We start from the raw sequence: 23,466 nt of genomic DNA, 5'->3' as shown, positions 1-23,466 counted from the left end.
GTAAGAGATTAACAACAACAATCCTATCTAATAAAAGAGTAATATGCAAATTGACTGTCACTCCAACACACAAGTTGGCTGCCCCCATGTGGACACAAGATGGCCAGCAGGGGAGGGCAGTTGGGAGGGACCAGGCCTAAAAGGGAGGGCACTTAGAGGTGACCAGGCCAGCAGAGGAGGGAAGTTAAGAGTGACCGGGCCTGCAGGGAAGGGCAGTTGGGGGGGACCCAGGCCTGCAGGGGAGAGCAGTTGGGGGGGACCAAGCCTGCAGGGGAGGGCAGTTCCGGGGGACCAGGCCTGCAGGAGAGGGAAGTTGGGGGTAACCAGGCCTGCAGGTGAGGGAAGTTGGGGGCGACCGGGCCTGCAGGGAAGGGCAGTTGGGGGGGACCCAGGCCTGCAGGGGAGAGCAGTTGGGGGGGGCCAGGCCTGCAAGGGAGGGCAGTTGGGGGGGACCAGGCCTGCAGGGGAGGGCAGTTTGGGGGGATCCAGGCCTGTAGGGGAGGACAGTTGGGGTGGGGGACCAGACCAGCAGGGGAGAGCAGTTAGGGGCGATGAGGCTGGTAGGGGCGGGCAGTTAGGGGTGACCGGTTCGGCAGGGGAGGGCAGTTGGGGGTGTCCAGGCCTGCAGGGGAGGGCTGTTGGGGGGGGGGGACCAGGCCGGCAGGGGAGGGAAGTTAGGGGTGACCAGGCTGGCAGGGGAGGGCAGTTAGGGGTGACCAGGCTGGCAGAGGAGGGCAGTTAGGGGCAATTGGGCTGGCAGGGGAGCAGTTAGACATCAATCAGGCTGGCAGGGGAGTGGTTAGGGGGTGATCAGGCTGGCAGGCAGAAGCGGTTAGGGGCAATTAGGAAGGCAGGCAGGCAGGCGAGCAGTTGGGAGCCAGCAGTCCTGGATTGTGAGAGGGATGTCCGACTGCCTGTTTAGTTCCGATCTCTCGAGGGGTCCCAGATTGGAGAGGGTGCAGGCTGGGCTGAGGGACACCCCCCTCCCCCCGTGCACGAATTTCGTGCACTGGGCCTCTAGTAACTAATAATAAAATAGAACGATTTTAACTATACTGTAATAAAAGTTATGTGAATGTGGTCTCTCTCAAAGTATCTTATTGTACTATATAGTCACCTTTTCTCTTAAAAGAAGCATTTTATGGTATCTCTTTGGCATATCTGAATTGCCAGCATCACTGTTCTTGTGCTTTAGGGCCATTATTAAGTAAAATAAGGATCACTTGAACACAAGCACTGTGATACTGTGACAGTCTATCTGATTACCAGTATGACTAAAGGACTGATAGCATGTACAGTATGTATACACTGGACAAAGGGATGATTCATGCCCTGGGTGGGATGGAGTGGAAAGGCCTGAGATTGACATGCAATTTAAAACTTAAGGATTGTTTATTTATGGAATTTTCCACTTAATATATTTTGACTGCATTGACCTCGGGTAGCTTAAACTCCTGAAGGTGAAACCACAGATAAGGGGGGACTATTGTATTATTTCCTTCAATCATTACAGCTGAGTTTCAGTAACTTCCTCATGGCCACCTAGCTTATAAGTGACAAAAGCAGGTTTTAAACTTAAAATTGACTGATGTGAAAGTCATTGGTTCCTCCCTTCCCCCCCTGTATACTGCACTGCTGCCAATGTTTAAGTAGGTATTTATTGCAGTTCTAGTTCTTAGAGTTGACTCATACTTATTTAGTTCCAGGTTTCCAGGGCAGAATCCTTTTATTTATCCAAGTATTCAACAGGTACTTATTGAGCACCTACCATATACCCAACAATATTCTTGGTGCCAATCTTGAATCCTCTTGGTGACCAGATCACCAGGAACTGAATTAAGCAAGGTTGGAAAGATTCTAGTCTTTACTTTAAAGCAGCTCTGCTTAGATTAACCCTGTAAGTGAATGCTCAGTGTTGCTTACATCTGTGTTGTTGTTTTTTAAACCCCCAAGGGGCCCCAGATGAGCCAGCCCTCAGCATGTGGTGGATCAGAACAGATTTCTGGAAGAGACATACAGCTGAGTAGGAAGTATCACACTACAAATAAGGTGAGAATTATTAGTGCTTTCTGTGTTTATAGAGTGCTTTCAGATGGGTGTTCTTATTTGAGTCTCAGCAAAACTGTTAGCTGGATGAGGCAAGGAATTTTATTCAGTGCAGAAGGTTGAGGCTCGGGAAAATGAAGTGACTTGCCCAAGGTCACAAGGATGGTAAGTAACAGACCAACTGAATATTTGAACCTAAAGCTTCTGATCTTAAGTCTTTTGTTTTTTACATTATACTGTCTTGCCTAAACAAAGCTTTAGAGAAATAAGTCTTTCTGAATTTTTACTTGTTAAAAATCAAGTAATATTTAACTTTCAGAGAATTTATCGATTATATAGCCTGCCCTCATTTGGAGAGGCTTAGCATTAGAACAGGTTTTCCTTGGAGTTTATTTGCAAACTTCAAGACTCATGTCTTCTATAATCATTAATAAAATTTGTTATACTAAGAAAATGCAAAAAACATTTATCTAGTGCTTATTTGACTGCTTTCAGATAGTATTTTTCTTTCCTTTTCCTGTTATGTCAATAAACATAGAACATTCCTCTTCTCATAATTGTTCTTTGGGAAATGTGGTGGTCAAGATTTCCTTTTAGAAGTACCCTTTTTTATAGAACTTTTATTTTGTTACCAAGAATCGATCATTTTCTAGACATGGGTTCATAGGCATATGGTCATTGAGGTAAATATGTCTCTTGAAATTTGGAGAGCATATATTACATAGAGTTCCAGATATGTTTGCATTAAGTAATAAGATGACCAGAAAAATCAGAATAAAAAATTCTAGCCCTGGCTGGTGTTGCTTAATGGTTAGAACGTCGGCCCATGCACCGAAGGGTCATGGGTTTGATTCCCAGTCAAGGGCATGTACCTGGGTTGCTGGTTCGATCCCAGGGCCTCCATTGGGGTGCATGCAGGAGGAAACCAATAAAATGTTTTTCTTCCCCTTTCCCCCATCCCACTCCCTCCCTCCTGTCCACTCTCTCTAAAAATCAATGGCAAAAATATCCTTGGGTGGGGATTAACAAAAAATAAATTCTAGGTGAAAAAAAAAATCTAAGCAATAAAAATGCCCTTAGACCTAATGAGCAACAAAAGCATTAAAACTAATTTTTTTTGGCCACTAATTTTGGTCCCCTTCTTTTTGTTAAATAGCTTTCTACTACCAAGGATTTCCCACAGCCAGTTGAGGAGAAGGTTGGCGCTTTCACGAAGATAATAGAAGCCATGGGATTCACAGGACCTTTGAAATATAGTAAATGGGTAAAGTCTTTTAAGTTCCTTTTTTTTCTTTTTTGGGCTTTGTGCTTTCTGTTCCTTGTAGAAAAAATTTTAAAGCTTCTACTTTGCTTTTGTGAAATTCATACATTGTTTTGAGAGCTTCAGAATGTGTTGTTATCCCCTGACCCCTTTCTAAGTCAGATCTATACAACAAGAAGGGCTGAAATGTTCCCTCTACTTCCTTAAATTGATTCCTTAGAAGTATCTCAGTAACAAGCAAGCCAATAAGACTGCCCTTTCCAGGTTCTTGCTACATGATATGTCATGTAGATGAGTTCTAAGGAATTACATGGGCCAGATGTTCTGATGGACAGTGTTCTTAAGGAAACATTACTCTCTCCATATTTGTGAGTGATTTTCACTAGGTCATTGTAATGACTTTCTTTAAAATTTTACTAATAAAATCATCTTTTAAATGAACTAATAACCCCTATGATTTATGATAATTCTTATTGTGGAGGGCTATTTGCTAGCTGTACCATTCCTAGTCAACTTTTAGCCTAACATGTTATCTGCTATATAGTAGTTGCTGTAAGTTAATGAATATCTTCTCTGCATCAGGTGTCTACTGCCCCTAGGCTTTTTAAACAATGCCTCTAAGAATTAAAGTAATAAATCATTGGCCATTCCATTTTTTCTCATTTTCTAGTACTACCAGTTTCTCTCTACCATTATGGCAGAAGTGCCTTTTGAAATTGCTAGGATGTTGAATAAGCCTAATTAGTCATAAGTTAATATATTAATCAAAGAAAGCCAATAGATGTTATCTATTTTTAAAATAACATAGCTTTCTTTGCCCAAATTACCAGATAATTCCAGTTAACAATTTTAACGAGTTGGATTCAAATTGGAATTTCAATTTTATTAGACTTCTACTTTTAGTTTCTATATCTTATAATGTCTGGTCCTCTTCCTAATGATTCTCACTGCAGCAAATACAGGCTTCTCTCTATAATCTCCCTTTTACATAAATTCTGAAAAGTGAACAGTGATTCCAGTAAGGAGCTTTGAAAATAAAGAAAATAACACACATACTACACCCTGAAGTTATGAAGCAACTCCTTAAATTACCAAAGAAATAATAGTTATATTATGAAAGTTATCTTTTCTATATCTTAATTCTTTAACAATTTATAATCATTGGTATATTTGGTAATGTTATTAACCAGAATCTTTTCCCCTATTAAAAGAAATGGTTACGATTATGGCATTGGGATTGAAAAACTTAAAATGTGTGTGTTTTTTTAAATTAGAAATTAGTTAAGAAGAAAGGAAAATGAGAACAGAAAGAAGGAAAAGAAAAAAATTTATTCATTTCTTGATGATTGGGTTCCACTTGATTGCTACTATATTCTTTGTCTAGTGTGTTTTTTATAATTCCAGAGGGAAAGTTGGCTACCATTTGGAGGATTACTAAATCACCAGAAAATTTCTTCACTGCTTTAGCTTAAGTTAGCCTCTGATTTTTCTTGATTCCCTTGTGACCTCAACTAAGTTTCTAATATTTGCATTTTAAAAAACTTTTGTGATGTGGCAGTGTATATCTGCTATAACCACTTTTAATTTATGACATCAAAACATCAAAGTATGACATTCTAGTATAAGTTAGGTGGGAAAATGCAGGTATATCTTTCCATTTTGAAAGATTATGAGCCCTGAAATGTATGGCTGGATCCTTGCTTGGTATTGCACTGGCAAGATTCTTTGATTTTTGTGTTTTTACATGCCTTTGATTAGGGAGAAACATGCCTGCTGTCTGTCCACATCAGCAGTATCAACAGTTTTCCTCCATCTTTTTCTGTAATGTTTTCCTGTGGAGTTCCATTTTTATTCTAGATTCATATTTAAGAATTTAAATGTAGCTATTCCTTACCTATTTGACTATCCTGAATGACTATTCTTTTTCATTATCTTTATGTAACAATATCAGGTAAGACAAGGACAACATTTACCAGATGTCATAGACATGTCATAGAATAGGCAGCTTCCAGATTAGCATTAAGTCAAAAAATTAATCCAGTTCTGAAGGATACTGACAAACTGGAATGCATTTAGGAGTAGGCACTGAGCTATGTGAAGGCTTTAGAAACCATGTTGAATGAAGGAAATAAGGATGTTTAGCCTGGAAAAGGGAAGACATGATGGTTCTTCTCAGATATTTGAAGGGCAGATACAAAAAAAATAAAGAGACCAGTGGACAGGTGTGATGTTTAATAAAGGTTACATGAAGCAGATTTAAGTTCATTAAACAAAAATCTAACAAGAATTGTCCTCCAGTGGGATAGGTAGCTTCACAAGGTCATTGAACTTATCTGAATCGGGGCCCAGATGGTTGACCGTGAATCAGGAATGCTGTAGAAGGAATTCCAGTACAGAGTAGAAGGTTCAAATGACTTCAAAGCCCCTTCCCCTAGTGTAAGCCTTTTTCTAGATTTGTTTTTCATCTTGTAGTGTGGAACAAAATGCATGTTAGTGGGATAGCTGATTTTCATTTCCTAAAGCTGTCTTAAGTGTTTTTGTTTTAGTCAAGTAGACCAATGAATCTTCCATAGTTAGAATGAAATAAACACAAAGTCATCTGAGGACCAGAACAAGTAGTACATATTGACTGGGTGGAAATTTATTCCACCTACCTCCTTAACTTATATTAACACATGAATCTTAAAGAGGTTCTTTCCCCAAGTTGTTATTTCCAGTCCCTGTATGATGGTCTCAAGGGACTTGCTTTAGAGATTTGTCCAGGAAAATGGCTCACCCAAGTATAAAGGCTTGGCTTTGCTTTAGGAAAAGTGAGGAACTATAAAATGCTCCTGATTGCTACAGTATGAGCACTGTATAAATACCTGGCCAATCTGGTGAAGTCTTCATTATTTGTAATGAATGCTTTCTTCATGAACATGTTGTGGGGGGAAACCTCCTTCTCAAGTAAAGATTTGGGCCTTGGACAAAAGTCTGCCTTTCCTTGGGCAGGGTGATTAATTATGAACCCAGAGAACTCTATATATAAGAATCTGAAGGGAACTGCAGAGTTTTTAAAAAATCAAGAAATAGCTACTAGGAATTTTACTTAAAATTATGTGTTTATAGTTGAATAGGCCATAAGTTTATGAAAGCAGGAGTTTTTTGTTTTTTGTTTTTGTTTGTTTGTTTTTACTGCTCTATTCCCAGCATCCAAATCAGTGACAGGCATTGAATTAGATACTCAATAAATTATTTGTCAAATGAAGTGAAGAGCTAACAGGTGTCCCAAACTCCCTGTCTCAAGGATAGGAGTAGGCCTGTTAAGGCCAAAGTATTAGGATAATGATATCACTAGGATATCATTAGTTTGGTGATGGCAAGGACCATTGCTTCCCAAAATATGTTCTGTGTCAGATACTTCCAAGAACCTGAAGGTGTTAATGATGTTAGATAGGTTTGGGTTTAGCCTACCTATGTGAATTACACTGATTCATTTGCAAATGTTGAATCAACTTTGCATTCTTGGGAGAAATACCACTTGATCCTGGTGTATTGTCCTTTTTAAATATTGATGTATTCTATTTGTTGCTACTTTGTTGAGGACTTTTGTATCTTCATGAAGGCTCTGGTTTTATAGTTTTGGTTTTGCTATCAGAGTACTATTGGTCTCATAGAATGAGCTGGGAAGTGTTCTTTCCTCTTGTTTTCTTGAAGAGTGTGTAGATTTGGTATCATTTCTTTAGATGTTTGGTAGAATCCTGTAGTGAAGTCTGAGCCTCAAGTTTTCTTTGTGGGAAAGTTTTTTTGTGTCCCCCCCACCCCAAATCCAAGTACTTTTGTAGATACAGGACTATTCATGTTATTTTTATTTTATTTTAGTGAGCTTTGTTTGGTAGTTCGTATCTTTCAAGGAATTTGTTCATTTCATCTAGGTAATCAAATATATTGATCTAAAGTTATTCCTAATATTTCCTTATTATTATATTAATATCTTTAGGATTTGTGATGTCCCCTCTGACTTCTGATGTTGGTAATTTGTATCTTCTTTTTTTTTTTCTTTATCAGTCTGACTAAAGTTTTATCAGTTTTACTGATATTTAAGAACCAGCTTTGGCTTCTTTGACTTTCTATATTATTTTTCTGTTTTCAATTTTGTTGATTTCTGCTCTTACTCTTTATTATATCTTTATTTCTGGTTGTTTTTAGTTTTAATTTGCTCGGGCTTTGTTTAATCGTGGGCTTCCAATTCTGATTTACTCCTTATATAGGTATATCGTTATCTGCTTGTTAACATGTTGTTAACGTAAAACACCATTGAAACCTGTAAAGAATTTTTGTGAGTTTATTTGAGCCAAACTGTTGACATATGCCAGGAAGCCGAACCTCAACGAATTGAGATAATGCTCAGGAGAATGGCGGGTTGCATTTGTATTTATACATTGCAATCAAAGGAGGGACATAGGTGGGTTACATGAAATTCATTGGTGATAGATTAAGAAGGTGGGATAAAGCAAAGCTCGGAAAACCCCTGGGATTGGATAAAAAGTGAAATGATGGACACATACTTAGGTGGGTGCAGGAACAATTAACATGATAATGAAGGAATTTGTGGTATCTGTCCTGGCGCCCACCACATTTGGTTGTGCCCCAGGGGCTCCAGAAAAAGGGAAGTTACAAGTTACCCAGACATTTCAAGGGTATGTTATCATAGATGCAAAGAGACAGATAGGCTCAGTTAAGGTAAAGGTTGACCTTGTCTGTGAAGATACCGGCCTACGATGTAACTGCCCACCTTAACTGCGTTTAGTTAAAGTTTAATTTCAGACCATCCTTTGGTTACTTTAGGTCTCTTGAGTTTGCAAGACTGCCATGCAGGCCTCCCCTGGGCTTGTCAGGTCAGCATGTGGCCCCTTTTGTCCACAATGTTCTGTTCCATTTTCCCTTATATGAGCTTTAGACTAAAAACCTTGAAATCATGACAGTCCTCAAATTAGCAAATTAAAAAAATCTTAATCAGAGACATAATCCTTCCTTAATTTATTATGGGTATTTCTGCCCATCAAAGACTGTTGTTTTGATTCTAGAGAGTATAGAGAAAATGAAGATTACATAGTATTGGATATATAATATATCCTTGGTGACTTTGAATCTTAATAACATACCTCTACTAAAATTATAAATTGGTTTTTCTTTAGTTGCTATGTCATTCTCAATTTGTGCATATTTTTTAGTTTGTGCATATTTGAGTTTATAATTTCCTCTGTCATATTAAGAATAAATAAGCTTTACCCTGGCCGGTATGACTTAGTTGGTTGGGTGCCATCCCATGCACACCAAAAGATTGCTGGTTCGATATGCGGTCAGGTCACATGCGCGAATTGTGGGCTTGATCCCTGGTAGGGGGCGTGCAGGAGGTAGCCAATCCATGCTGTGCTTTCACATCGATGTTTCTCTCTTTCCCTTTTAACTATCTTCTATATATATAAAAGGCTAATATGCAAAGTGTCCCCTCGGGAGTTGGACCGGGAGACCGGAAGTTTGATTGCTTGCTATGACGTGTGCTGACCACCAGGGGGTGGCGTGGAACAAAGGAAGGCCCCGGCTGGCAGCTGGCAGCCTGAGCTGAAAGGCCCTGATCGGCCTTGATTGCCAGCCAGGCCTAGGGACCCTACCTGTGCACGAATTTCATGCACTAGGCCTCTAGTTCTTAAAAAAAAAAAAAAAAGTAAATTAAGCCTTTTGTTGATGTGCTAGTTTATTTAATTGTATCCTTAAGGAAATATTTTGAAAATCTCTACCTGAGAAATACCTGTTTAGTTAGTACTGAGTTGATCTTCAGACCTACAATTCAATTCTTAAAATAACTTATTTTTTTATTTTTAGATTTATTTTCATTAAGGCATAATGTACATATAATAAATATACAAATCTTAAGTATACATCTCAGTGAATAGATTAAAACCACCAGTAAGATAAAAATTTTACGTATATTCTTAATGCTTTGGAGAATAGTAAAATGTCAGTCCTGCTATATTTTATATTCATTAGAAGCTTTTATTTATAAACACAGTCTCTGTTAATCAACTAGGGAAATACAGAAAAAAATGACCTCTCCTCCAAAGGAAAAAACTCACTCATGGAATAGGTAGTTGTGCCTCTGAGGAAAGATTGAAGGATTATGGCTTTTACTTGTTTGTTTAATTGATTTTGGTCAGGAGAATGGGTAATTTTTATATAAAGGATTTCAGATGAAAAAGAGCTAATGTGGCTGATGCTGTACAGTGGTTTAGAGGCTTACATGTGGTGAAATGGGCTTGACTTAAAGGAGAGATTTTATTTAAATATTGGAAAAACCTTTTTGACATTTTCATGCTAAAGTCCTAAATGTGCAACTTGTGTGAAGTCTGTATGAATGAGTAGCTTTAAGAGTAGAGATAAGTATCTGTGTTTGTTTAGCTATTAAATTATGTAGAGACAAATTTGCATCCTTCCTTTTAGTTGAAGAAATTTAAGGTTCTGTGACCTATGCCTAAGAGCAATAGAACATCCACTTGGTCATGTCTTGAGTTTGGTTTTGTTTTCTTTGTCTAGAAGATTAAGATTGCAGCCCTACGAATGTATACTAGCTGTGTGAAGAAAACTGACTTCGAGGAATTCTTTCTAAGTAAGTTACTGTTTTTGATAGTTCTAAAAAGGAAAACGAATCTACTTTTTATTTTTATGATTGTGTCTTAATAGGATTGATTTTTTTAAGTCACTAATGAAATCATTTTTTCTTCACAACATGTGTAATAAAAGCTGCTATTTTTTTCCTTTTAATAGAATAAACAAAGACCAGAAGAACCCTATAAATAAAACATTTTAACTGTGTGGGGGGAAAAAATCTAAAAATTTGAGTAATACAGCAATTTTTAACCTTTTTCATCTCATGATACACATAAACTAATTACTAAAGTTCTGCAGCAGACCAAAAGACATTTTTTGCTGATCTGACAAAAAAGATGGGTATAATTTTGATTCATTCACACCATGTGTCATTTTTTTGACAATCCAAGGGGAAAGAAGTCAGTTCCCCTGACTAAATAGTCAGGTATCGTATGGTTTTTTTTAGCTGTATTTAATTAATTAATTATTATTTATTTTTTATTTTTATTGATTTCAGAGAAGAAGGGAGAGTAAGAGAGAGATAGAAACATCAATGATGAGAGAGTCATTGATTGGCTGCCTCCTGCACGCTCCCTACTGGGGATCGAGCCCACAACCCGGACATGTGCCCTTGACCGGAATTGAACCTGGGACCCTCCAATCCACAGGCCGAAGCTCTATTCATTGAGCCAAACCAGCTAGGGCTGTTTTGTGTGTGTGTGTGTGTGTTTTTAAACCAAATGCAAGTTTTGTTTATTTTTACTATTTATATTATAAATTTAAAAATATCATAATAAGTTGTCATCCTGATTTAGTATCCACCTTCCATTTATTAGTTTTTAAAAGAATAGTTTACTGATTTTTAGAGAGAGGGGAATGGAGGAGGGGGGAGAGAGAGAGAGAAAAAGAAAGAAAGAAACATCAGTTAGCTGCTTCCTACACACCCCTAAACCCCTACTGGGGTTGGAGTCTGTAACTGGGACATGTACCCTTGACTGGAAATTGAACTGGCAACCTCCTAGTGTAGCAGTTGCCAACTGGTGGTCCATGAGTTCCGAAAGGTTGTCGACCGCTGGTTTAAGGAAACCTTTGGAGCAGCAGTTGCCAATTGGTGGTCCGTGAGGTCCGAAAGGTTGGTGACTGCTGTCTTAGTGCACAGGATGACACCCAACCAAATGAGCCATACTGGCCAGGGCTATTTCTTATTTATTCATAGTAAAGAAAGTAAACTTTCCTGCTTCTTTTAATCTTTAATAGTTTCTCATTTTGGGAAAAATTAGTCTGAAAGGAAAAAATTCTTTATCTGATGAAGAAACTAATAATATTAGTAACTGGATTTTTCTTAAGTAGCTTCCTGAATCCATGTGCTTACGTATTTTTCATCAGATTTTAAAACCTCATTCTAAGATACCTATTTAATATTTGATTCAATAAATAACTCACATTTATTATAATTATTTTGAAATGATGTTTGCTAGTTATCTTTGTCTTAGCCAGTCCTCATTATTGAAAATTCTTGAGTTAATATTAGAGTATTGAATAATGAGACATATTTAAGTTCATTTTTGTTTTGTTTTCAGAAACAGTTGAAACTTAAAGAGGCTAAGTAATTTGCTCAAAGTTGCATAGTCAAGCCTTGACCCTATGTCATCTGGTTTAAAATCCAGGCCCTGGATGGTTTGGCTCAGTGGATAGAGCATCAGCCTGTGGACTGAAGGGTCCCGGGTTTGATTCCGATTAGGGGCACATGCCTGAGTTGTGGGCTTGGTCCCCAGTGGGGGGCGTGCAGGAGGCATTCAATTGGTGATTCTCTCTCATCATTGATGTTTCTATCTCTTTCCCTCTCCCTTCCTCTCTGAAATCAATTTTTAAAATATTTTTAAAAACCTGGTATTAAAAAAAATCTTTCTATATAAAAGCCTAAGCGACCATTATGACTGGAATAACCAGTCGACCAGTTGCTGTGATGCGCCACCAGGAGCTGCTCCCTGGTGGTCAGTGTGCTCCCATAGGGGGAGTGCTGCTCAGCCAGAAGCTGGGCTCACGGCTGGTGAGCGCAGCTGCCGTGGCATTGGGAGCCTCTCCCAACTCCGTGGCAGTGCTACCAAGTGGCGGTAGCAGGTGCAGCGGGCTGGGATGAGCGCGAGTGGTGCATCCCTGGCCCTGGCTTGGGCTCCTCCCTGGCCGCCTGCCATTTGGCACCTGCTACATCCCTCGGGGGATGTCTGACTGCCAGTTTAGACCCCAACACCCCCTCCAGGGGTCCCAGATTGCTAGAGGGCACAGGCCAGGCTGAGGGACCCCTCCCCCTGTGCACGAATCCATGCACCAGGCCTCTAGTAATCCTATATAATAAAAGGGTAATATGCAAATTGACCCCAACGGCAGAACGACCAATGGACCAGTCACTATGAGGCGCACTGACCACCTCTTGGTCCCTTTCCCAGCTGGCAAGCTCCAATTGCCTGATGGCCACCCGCAGCAGGGGCGGGGTCAGCGAGCGGGCAGGAACAGCCGACCTTTCGGTCCCTTCCCCCGGCCGTCAGGCAACGATCACCCAATGGCGAACGGGGAACCGGGTGGGTGGCAGAGGGGGCCAGCTGCGGGCAGCTGAGGAAGATGGCCCTGATCGCAGGACAGGCCTAGGGACCATACCCGCGCACCAATTTTGTGCACCGGGCCTCTAGTAATAAAATAAAATGCAGGAGTTTTCCCACTATACGCATTATTTGTGATCGAATGTAACTGCAAATTAGAAATTGTAATTTATCTAATCTTTTGATATTCTATTATACTTATATAAGAACTGCTTATGAGATGTTCTGTTAGTATAGTAAATTGTTGTTTATATATATTAAAGTGTGTATATCTCAATGGGCTTTGTCCTAACTTTGTCCATTGAAGTAGTTAACTAGGGAGGCAGTATATTTTTCAATGACACCATTCTGACTCCAGATTTTCTAAGACTCAATTTGAGAATTGCTTTTTAGAACCATAGAGTATTCATTTGTATTATGCTCCATTGTGGTCCATCTTTGTCATTTTTAGGTAGATTACATTTTAAAATCAAACCGAAGAAATTAAAAACTGTGGCTAGTGAGTAATAATAGTAAAAAAGCCAATCTGAAAATACCATTTGTAGGCAGATAAAGGATATCTATAAAATAATGAGACTGACTTTTTTTGCATGTTAGGCTCTAAAGAGTAGGCCAGACAGGTTTGGGGTCAAAGAAGAGTGTGTGTGTGTGTGTGTGTGTGTGTGTGTGTGTGTGTGTGTATTACACCTTTCAAGTGGCCATTGGTCCCTTGGGTTTTTGGTATTTTAGGGCTTGACTTTTTAAAGTTCTGAGAGTTTAGTAATTTTTTAAAAGGATAGAGAGCCTCAGGTAGCTTATCAGTGTCATCCTCACTCCAACAAAAGTGAGGCCAGTGCTATTTCAGGAAGATTGTATAAGAATGAATTATTTACCCACAGTGTACTTGAAGTAAACAATATGCATATCAGCCTCTTGGACAGGCCCCCATAAAATGCCAAAGTAGACTCTGTCATCTCAGAGCCACAGTGTTCAAAGATCTTGATCCAGAGAGCTAGATATTGGGGTTTCTGACTGGTGAGATACCTTAGCAGCCCACGGTTGTGCATAAATGATCATACCTTCTGTGAGCAGGCAGTGCTTTGCTAACTGGTCTTTTAGAGATCAGTTCTGTTATGAAAAGCACTTTGGATCAGAGGTGGCCAATCAGTAAAGTTTGTGTTTAATTCCATCCTGCTGTCTGCAGACTGTTTTGTTGTTAGGCCTTAAGAGATAATACTTTCAGAAGAGACTCTTTAATGAATGAGTCAATGATTGAAGTTCATCATTTTTTTGACACAGTCTTAAATTAGTGAGTTTTTCCAAAGATAATTTAACTTCTAATGTTTAAATGACTCACTGAAAACCAACAATACTGAATATGTACTGAGTATCTATTAAATATACTCATTTTGCTAAACATTTTACAGGCCTTATTTAATCCTCACAAAAATCCTATTAGGTAGGTTCTCTGTTCTCCCCATTTTTATAGAGAAGAAAACTGAGGCACTGAGAGGCTACTAGTAAGTAACTTGACTCAGAGTCACATAGCGAATGAGAGGTAGTTAAGGTTTTAAATCAAGCAGTTTGACCCCAGAGCCTGCATTAAAAAACAACTATATTAATTATTTATTTTTTTCCAGTTTGGTGTCGGGGAAGAAAGTACTAGTCTCAGAAATAATGCACTGAGTGTTTATTGGAGCAAGTGTGATTATGGCAAAAGACTCCACAGCAGGTTTTAACTTTGAAGTTTTTAAACTCATTTCATTGAGCTAAAGAATCTGCTGTGTTTTTGTGTTATTCACAGTCAAATATTCAGTGGTCTTGTTTTTTAGGGCTTTACACTGTGGGTTTCTGTTTTGACCCCAATGGATACAGGGAGTCAATCATATACTAGCTCTTTTCCCATCCTCAGCCCTGAGCCGACCCCCAGAAAGGAAAATTGTGACCCACGTCCAGCTGCTGGCCTGTCTGTCTGTGCTTTCCAACCCAAGAACTGATTCCCTCTCTGAGAAAATTGGAAAGGCTCCTGGAGGCTGCTGAGAAGCTTTGATCTAGAGGTAGCAATTGAACAGATTGTCCTTTAGAAGCAGCCAAATTTCATTTTCCAGATTGAAAGACAGACTTCCAAGAAAATTTTTCTTTTTAATGTTTTGTTCTAGCATCCAAAAAAGACCCAACTTCAGATCCGGGCTTGAGAGTTTCTCATGGCTATTCTTGTTCTAGGTGGAGGGTGGTTGGCCCACTCTCAGATGGCTTGTGTCTTAATAGCTGTATGGCCAGCCAGGCCAGCCTTCACCTCCCTCCTGCTGAGCTCCAGGAGGAAGTCCACTTGACAGCTGCTGGGCACCTCCCAATAAGCTCACCAGAATATTTTGGTGTCACTTTGTGACAGACCTGGACTTAAACCCCAACCCAGCCACTAGCTCATTAATATTGTGGCTGCCCGCAAGTTACTTAGCCTTTTTGAGCCCATTTCCTCATCTCTAGAATGAGGATTATAATGCCTCCCTTCAGGGATAAAATGAGGATTAAGTGAGATAATATATTGATGTGACCAGAAGTGGACCTGGCATGTAGTATCAGCCCTTAGTGAATGTTAGTTTCTGATATTAGTATTAGAGAGACAGTTGACAATTAAGACCACAGTATCTGACATCAAGCAGATCTGAATTTGATCCCACATGTCTCATTTATTTCATAGCTGTGACGTTGGGCAATTGTCCTGATCTCTCTAAGAGTCTGTTTTCTCACCTATCAAATGGGGATAATATCAATATCTACTTCATAGGATTGTTGGGAGGACTCATTGAGCCAATGAATGTAAAATACCTATTATTAATGTCTGGCACACAGTAAGCCCACAATGAATTATAGCTTTTTATTATTATTGGTGTGTTAGTATACCTCACAGAGGTCCTGTTCTGTGTTTTCTCTTCTAATAACTCCTATTGGTTATCTAGTACATTGTGTACTTCATTGTTTCATGAAAGGCAGAAGATTCCACTTATTTCTTGAGTCATTGCTCCATAGGACAGACTCTATCCTCTGATTCTCTTTTTTTCTTTATCCTCTTGCTTCAGCTTTCCTCCCCATCATGTAATAAGGAGAGTACATTCAATGAGGGACCCCCTCATCCAGTCAGAGGCATTTCTTAGAGATCTGAAAATTGAGAGGCTTGGATGCCTGAGCACTGACCTGATTTTTGGTATCTTAAACCAAGGAGAAGTCCTACCAAGTTTTATCATTCCTGGAGGTGATGAACAGAGTTTTGTTAGAAATGGTCTGATTTCTTATTCAGCTACAGCTTCCTAGATCCCATTTCTTTCTCCTGATTATTTATTTTAGGTGAATCATACTGGGTCACCCTTAAGGAAAGGAGACTAGAAGAACTTAAGACTTCTCAGTGGGGCTCAAGTGAAAAAAGCCTATGCTTAAGTGGAATAGACAAGGTGTTGTCTGCCTAGTTTTCCAGAAGAATTTGAGAACAGGAAGGGAAAATAGCAGAATTACATGGAAGTTGGAAGGAACCATCAAAATCATTTAGGCCACTTATACAAAGTGAGAAAACTGAGGCTCTGAGAAGAGAATTGATTTGCCCAAGACTGAACTGCAAGGTGATAACAGGGACTAGAAGGCTGGTTGTCTCACTACATTCAATGCTCTTTCAACTTGTGGTCTTGCCCTGTGGTTCCCCTGGCCTACTCTGATAGTATAATCAGAAAGTACTATAACTGCCATATATTTTAGTTGAACAAATTCCTACCAGTATTTAAAATATAGTCAATATTTCTCTGCTGGAACCATACATATTTATACTTTATTGTTATTTTCTAGGGTGTCAGATGCCCGATACATTCAATTCATGGTTTCTTATAACTCTTCTTCATGTCTGGTAAGTGAGCAATTTAAGTGAAGTTGCCAAGTATATTTTCTTCAAATGCTGCTGATTTGTAACTTATAGCTTCCACCAGGGCTGATTATATGAAATGGCAATTGTTCAGACATTAAAAACTGTTCTTTCATTTTAATAATTGGTGTCTTGAAGAACATTTTTATTAAAGGTCAAAGCATAGTTCCAGAAAGAAGCTAATATTTGTAGGATTTTCTCAAAGAACATCTAACCCAGTGAACAATTCTATCAGTATCTCTAAGAGACTCTATGAGCTTAGATGGAAAGTTCTTTCCCTTGGCTGTTTTAGGAAAGTTCACATTTACGTAAAAGTGGTTTGAATTGTGAGAATCCGTGGTCATTTTCATTGCTGGTCATCAGAAACCTATAACAAATTATAGCACTGACATTTACGCCTGTACCTCTAAAATGTGCATACAGGTTAGATTCATGCCAGGTTTGTTGCATGTAAAAATATTTAACACCTTAAACAGTATATTTTTTCTTCAGCTGCAAAATAAGTAGCCAAAAAAAATTAATTTTTCATCTAATGTTACACAGTATTAAAGGTCAGGAGGATATAGGAGAGACATTGAAGTGGGGGCTGGGGAATGTATTTATTGAACTGCCAGGTCTTGGGAAAGTAAATTCTGGAGAACTAAGTTTACTACCTTGACCATAGTGAGTATCTGAGGAACGTGGGGAATGGTTGCCCTGTCAAAAGGACCCTTGTTTGAGACTCCCTTCAGCTGAGCTTTGCATCACAGAACTGACTACTATATAAAGACTTTTTGGTTTTGATCACCTCTGAAATATTTCTTCTTCTGAGCTCAGTCACTGAGATTGGCTAAGGGACCTAAGGTAGCAGTTCATTTTATGTTATTATTTTTTTAAGCTGGTAGTTTATTGCATGCACACTGTCCTGGGAAGTTTGTTGGAAACTAGCAATAGTTCTAAGAAGCTCACAGTCTAGTGAGGGAGGTAAGACATGTACAGTGGTCAGTTGTAAATTAATGGCTAAGTTCTATAATAAATCTGAGTATGTAGTGCTTATGGGATCACAGAGGAAGCCACAACTATCAAAACCTTTACTAGTTCTACCTGTTTCTTTGAAATATACCATGTCTTTTAAATCAGGCAGCTGAGAAGGCAAATTACCTTCTGTCTGAATGGTGAAGGTTAGGAAAAGCTTCAGGGAGGGAAGCTGGATATAATGAGAGAAAAACTACTTTTTCAAGAGGGACTGCAGAGGTGGCACTGTGGAATTACTCACTGGAAAAGTGGGAGGATTGAGAGGCTAGGCTGTTCCCAGAGGAGCTCAAAGATAATATTCAGAGGCTGTATGAAAGACTCTTTATTGCCCATATAGTTAGAGGTATCAGAGTGTTAGAGGGAGTGGATGGCAAAATAAAATATATAATCCCTGTGACCACATCCCAAGGTCAATACCTGACTAATAGCAGCTGGGAGAACCTTGAAACTACTTGCAGTTCTTTTAAGTTGACCACCATTTCCAAACATGTCTGCTGAGTCTTCCTTGCGAGGTTGGTTTAATTTCTTAGAGCAGTGGGGAGTACCACCACCAGTTAAGTGGGAGGAGGGAGGCTGTCTGCTTCAAATCTACCCTTGATTTCCCCTCCACCCTGCCTCCCTTAGCTCTCATGATCTGCAGGCTTTGGTGGAATGAATCAGTAGCTTTTCAGTTTGAACCAGCAAACTCTGATTGAGGACCTACTGTGTGATAAGGATTGTGGGGTATTGGAGAGAAGGATATGACATGGTGTGCACCTTTCAGGAAACTTAGTCTAGTGGAAAACAGATGTCAAGTACAATTGCCTGTAATGGATGACAGTGAAACAAGTGATGTGCCCAAGGTAACAGCAGGCACTATGCAAGCACAAGGAGGTGTGACTAAATCCAGATTTGGTGGTGGCGAGGAGGTGGGGGCTGTTGGATAAAGAGTGGCTCTGGCATCTAGCTGGTTTGGCTTAGTGGATAGAGCATTGGGCTGCAGACCAAAGGGTCCTGGGTTTTATTCTGGTTAAGGGCATGTACCTCCATTGTAGGCTCCTCCATGGCCTGGGCCCTGGTCAGGGCACATGTAGGAGGCAACCAATCGATGTGTTTCTCTCACATCGATATTTCTCTGTCTTTCTCTAAAAATCAATGGAAAAATATCCTCGGGTGAGGATTTAAAAAGAAAAAAAGAAGAGTGGCTCTGTGGTAGAAGTGACATTTGAGATGCACCATGAAGGGTGAGGAGAATTTCTGTCAGATAAGAGGTGGCATTTTATTTATTTTTATTTTTTTAAAAAATATATTTTATTGATTTTTTACAGAGAGGAAGGGAGAGTGATAGAGAGTTAGAAGCATCGATGAGAGAGAAACATCGATCAGCTGCCTCCTACACACTCCCCACCGGGGATGTGCCCGCAACCAAGGTACATGCCCTTGACCGGAATCGAACCTGGGACCCTTCAGTCCGCAGGCCGATGCTCTATCCACTGAGCCAAACCAGTTAGGGCAAGAGGTGGCATTTTAGGTTGAGGGGATCTCAAAAGCAAAACACAGATCATAGAGAAGAACATGGAAAGTGAAATAAGCCAGACACAAAAAGACAAATATTGTATCATTCCACTTCTGTGAAATACCTAGAATAAACTAATTCATAGAGACAGAAAGTAGATTAGAGGTTATCAGGGGCTGAGAGGAGAAAGGAATTAGGAGTTACTCTTTAATGGTAAGGCATTGTTTGGTGTGATGATAAGTTTTAAAAGCAGTGGTGATGGTTGGGTAATATTGTTGATGTAATTAATGCCACTAAATTATACACTTCAAATGGCTGAAATGGCAAAATTTATTAGGAGGATTAATGGATTCACCCCAAGTCTGTGGAGAAGCTGTGTTCTTCTATCCCTTTTCTATTAGCCTGAAGCTCCAAGGAGGATAACCAAAGATAGCCAAATCCAATGTTACAAGCTCAGTGGACTTGCTAGAGATATATAGGGATTGAAATGCCTCCTGTAGGTGGTAGTGTGTGGGAGAGGTGGTGAAGCTTAGAAAGCAGTCATTAAAGTAGCAAGAATCCCTCCCCCCAAAAAAAACAAAAACAAAAACAAACAAACAACAAATCGCCTAATAAACAGAATACCCTGGCAGTGGGCTTTCCAGAAAGCTTGCTTGGGTTCCCAACTGTGGTGGCTTCCTGCTGGCTCTTAGAACAGGGGCAGGATTTCTCACATCCTGTTAGTTCCCTGGAGAAGGTGTTGATCTTTCCCTTATCCTGTCTTCTTTCTCTGGTTCCCAAGTTTTTCTATGTATTGGGATTTAGGATTGGGACTCCTCAAGAGGGCCTTTATCAGTTGTGTATTTATGTGAACTTGCAACTGCAATGATGATGTGTCCTTTGTCTTTGCTGAACAGGATTAGTATTGACTATAGCTGCTGAAAAAGTGCTGAGAGAGGTTGCTATCTGGGCTATCCAGTATCCCCACAAGGACTTGATAAAAACAGGCCTCCTCCTCTGTTCCTTGTCTTGGTCAGTGGCATTATGATCCATTCAGGTGCCCACACCAGAAACCTGGGAGTCCTCCTTGACTTTTCCCTCACTCCCATCATCTGGTTAGTCACCAGTCACAAATTCAAACTTTTTTTAAAAAATAAATCTTTATTGTTCAAATTATTACAGATGTTCTTCTTTTTCCCCCCCATAGCTCCCCTCAACCCAGTTCCCACCCCACCCCATGCCCTTACCCCCCACCACTGTCTTCATCCATAGGTGTAAGATTTTTGTCCAATCTCTTCCCGCACCCCACATCCCCTTCCCCCTGAGAATTGTCAGTCCACTCCCTTTCTATGTCCCTGATTCTATTATATTCACCAGTTTATTCTGTTCATCAGATTTTTTTATTCACTTGATTTTTAGATTCACTTGTTGATAGATATGTATTTGTTGTCACTTTGTTGTTCATAATTTTTATCTTTACCTTTTTCTTCTTCTTCCTCTTCTTAAAGAATACCCTTCAGCATCTATACTAATAAAAGTGTAATATGCTAATTAGACTGGGAGACCTTCCAGGAGACCTTCCGGACATTCTTATGGACAAAGCCATGGTGGCGGGGCTGAGATAGAGGCGGTTAGAGGCCAAGAGGGGAGGGCAGTTGTGGGTGATCAGGCTGGTGGGGGGCAGAGCCATTGGGGGTAAGCAGACCAGCAGGGGGGCCAGTTGGGGGTGAGCAGGCCGTCAGTGGGGGTCAGTTGGAGGTGATCAGGACAGCAGGTGGGTGGCAGTTTGGTGTGAGCAGGCCATCAGGGGGGACAGTTGGGGGTGAGCAGGCCGGCAGGGGGGCAGTTGGGGGCGAGCACGCTGGTACGGGGGGTAGTTGGGGGTGATCAGGCTGGTGGGGTGGGGGGGCATTTGGGGATGAGCAGGCTGGTGGCGGGGGGCAGTTGGGGGCCAGCAGGCCAGTAAGCAGAGTGGTTAGGAGCAATCAGGCAGGCAGGCAGGCAGGTGAGCGGTTAGGAGCCTGCAGTCCCGGATTGCAAGAGGGATGTCCGACTGCTGGTTTAGGCCTGATCCCTGTAAACCGGCAGTCAGACCTCCTTCGAGGGGTCCCAGATTGGAGAGGGTGCAGGCCGGGCTGAGGAACACCCCTCCCCACACCCCACCCCCGTGCACGAATTTCGTGCACCCAGCCTCTAGTTTCATATAATACTGGTTTGGTGGTGATGAACTCCTTTAGCTTTTTCTTGTCTGTGAAGCTCTTTATCTGACCTTCAATTCTAAATGATAGCTTTGCTGGGTAGAGTAATCTTGGTTGTAGGTTCTTGCTATTCATCACTTTGAATATTTCTTGCCACTCCCTTCTGGCCTGCATAGTTTCTGTTGAGAAATGAGCTGACAGTTGTATGGGTACTCCCTTGTAGGTAACTAACTGTTTTTCTCTTGCTGCTTTTAAGATTCTTGCTTTGTCTTTTGCTCTTGGCATTTTAATTATGATGTGTCTTGGTGTGGTCCTCTTTGGATTCCTTTTGTTTGGGGTTCTGTGCGCTTCCTGGACTTGTAGGTCTATTTCTTTCACCAGGTAGGGGAAGTTTTCTGTCATTATTTCTTCAAATAGGTTTTCAATATCTTGCTCTCTCTCTTCTTCTGGCACCCCCATAATTCGGATGTTGGTACGCTTGAAGTTGTCCCAGAGGCTCCTTATACTACCTTAATATTTTTGGATTCTTTTTTCTTTTTGCTCTTCCTGGTGGGTGTTTTCTTCGTTTTTCAAATCTTTGACTTGATTCTTGGAATCCTCTAGTCTACTGTTGAATTTCTGTATATTATTCTTTATTTCAGTCAGTGTATGCTTAATTTCTGACTGGTCCTTTTCCTTTTTTTTTTTTTTGGCATTCTCACTAAGATCCTTGAAGGTCTCACTAAGTTCCTCGGAGGTTTCTAGTAGATTCTTGAGTAACCTTATAACTGTGGTTTTGAACTCTATATCCAGTACTTTGCTTCCCTCCATTTCTGTCATTTGTGACCTGTTTCTTTGTCTCCACATTTTGGCTGCTTCCCTGTGTTGATAGAGTGGCCCTGTGTAGTAGGTGTCCTATAGGGCCCAGTGGCTCAGCCTCCCCAGTCACCTGAGGTGGACACTCTTGGTGCACCCCTTTGTGGGCTGCGTGCACAGTCTTGTTGTAGTTAAGCCTTGATTGCTGTTGGTATCACTGGGAGGAATTGACCTCCAGACCAGTTGGCTGTGAGGACCAGCTGTGTCTACAATGGAAGATCTGTTGTGCAGGAGACACCCTTATGAGGCAGGACTTGCTTCAGTGGGGCTTTGGTGCTCACTGAGTCTGCCCCTTGAGTGTGTCGCTTATGGATGTGAAGAGTTGTAATCTGGTATGGTCCCACTCTGACCACTGGGTACACTGGCTCTTGCATCTCCAAGGAGATGCAAAGTCAGCCACTGTCTGAAGCCACCCAGCAGGAGCTACAGAGAGATCTGCAGATTCCTCCTCTTTGTTTGGGGTTTGGAAGTGCCCAGATGTGGCCCAGCTGTGAAGCAAGGCAGGCTACTACCGCCAAGAGCCTTGGGCCTTCTTTTGGAAGCTTTTGAGCTCTCTGATCCAGCTACAGTTTGTTAGGTTAGGCTGTGAAAGGACAGGCCATTCATATGTAAAAGCCGCTGCGCACAGCTTGGGTGGGGTTGTAAATTGGGTGGGGCGGGGTCTCAGGGAATCACCAGGGCGGAGCAAACAGCAATGGCTGCCAGTCAGCCGTCTCCGTGTCTCCACATCTCTGCGTCCCGTGCTCCCACACAATGATTGCTGCAAGCACTTCTGAGAGAAAGCTGCCCTTTTGTTCCAGCCTGGTGCGAGACAGTCCAGTTTCTCCCCGTATGAGTCTGGGTCCCCAGAGTCTTGCCTGGAACTGGAATTCAGAGCAATTGGGAGCTTGTATCTCCCTCCCGATTGAAAACAACAACAGTGCACCAAGTTGCCAGCCCATTTTGCGCGTACCTCAGTACCTCCACACCTCCACACCTCCTCCCAGTCTCAGTGTGCTTTTTCCTTTCCTCCTAGTTGTAGAACTTCCACTCAGCCAGTTTTCCTGTGGTTCTGGATGGTAGCTGTTTTGTCTTTTAGTTGTAGTTTTGATGTGGTTGTGAGAGGCAGCAAGTACAGGTGTTTACCTATGCCGCCATCTTGGTTCTCCTCACCAATTCAAACTTTTTAAAAATCCTATCTAATAAAAGGGTAATATGCAAATTAACCATCACTCCGTCATAAAGATGGCAGTGCCAATAGCGGCTGGGGCACTGGATGCTGGCGGCATTGCCCCGGCAACGAGCCCCAGCGTCCCGTGCACCCCGGCCCACTGAGGGAGGGATGGTGGTGTCGTTGCAGGCCAGGCTGAGGGGACACCCACCCCCCCTGCACGAATTTCATGCACCGGGCCTCTAGTCTATCTATATAAAAGGCGGTGTCGTACGGAAGTAACAATGGCGATTAAATATGATCGTAACAGTGATCGGGTAGATATAATTATCCCCATGTAACCGAAGACAGATATTCA

The 23,466-nt window shown here is 41.1% G+C and overlaps 1 protein-coding gene across 2 annotated transcripts in view; it reads left to right on the top strand.

Moving 5' to 3' along the window:
• Positions 1-23,466, top strand: part of UQCC1 (ubiquinol-cytochrome c reductase complex assembly factor 1) — a 117,596-nt gene that overhangs the window by 27,008 nt on the left and 67,122 nt on the right. For both annotated transcript variants that reach the window (XM_079784067.1, XM_079784068.1), the window contains exons 3-6: positions 1,954-2,049; positions 3,203-3,310; positions 9,881-9,953; positions 16,345-16,402. In XM_079784067.1, coding sequence (XP_079640193.1) covers positions 1,954-2,049; positions 3,203-3,310; positions 9,881-9,953; positions 16,345-16,402 — 335 coding nt within the window. The remainder of the gene's footprint in view (positions 1-1,953; positions 2,050-3,202; positions 3,311-9,880; positions 9,954-16,344; positions 16,403-23,466) is intronic.

Source organism: Cnephaeus nilssonii (genome assembly GCF_951640355.1).
Source record: "Cnephaeus nilssonii genome assembly, chromosome: 11".
Lineage (NCBI taxonomy): Eukaryota > Metazoa > Chordata > Mammalia > Chiroptera > Vespertilionidae > Cnephaeus > Cnephaeus nilssonii.
The sequence above is the reverse complement of the archived record's forward strand: the minus strand, read 5'-3'. Positions and strand labels throughout refer to the sequence as shown.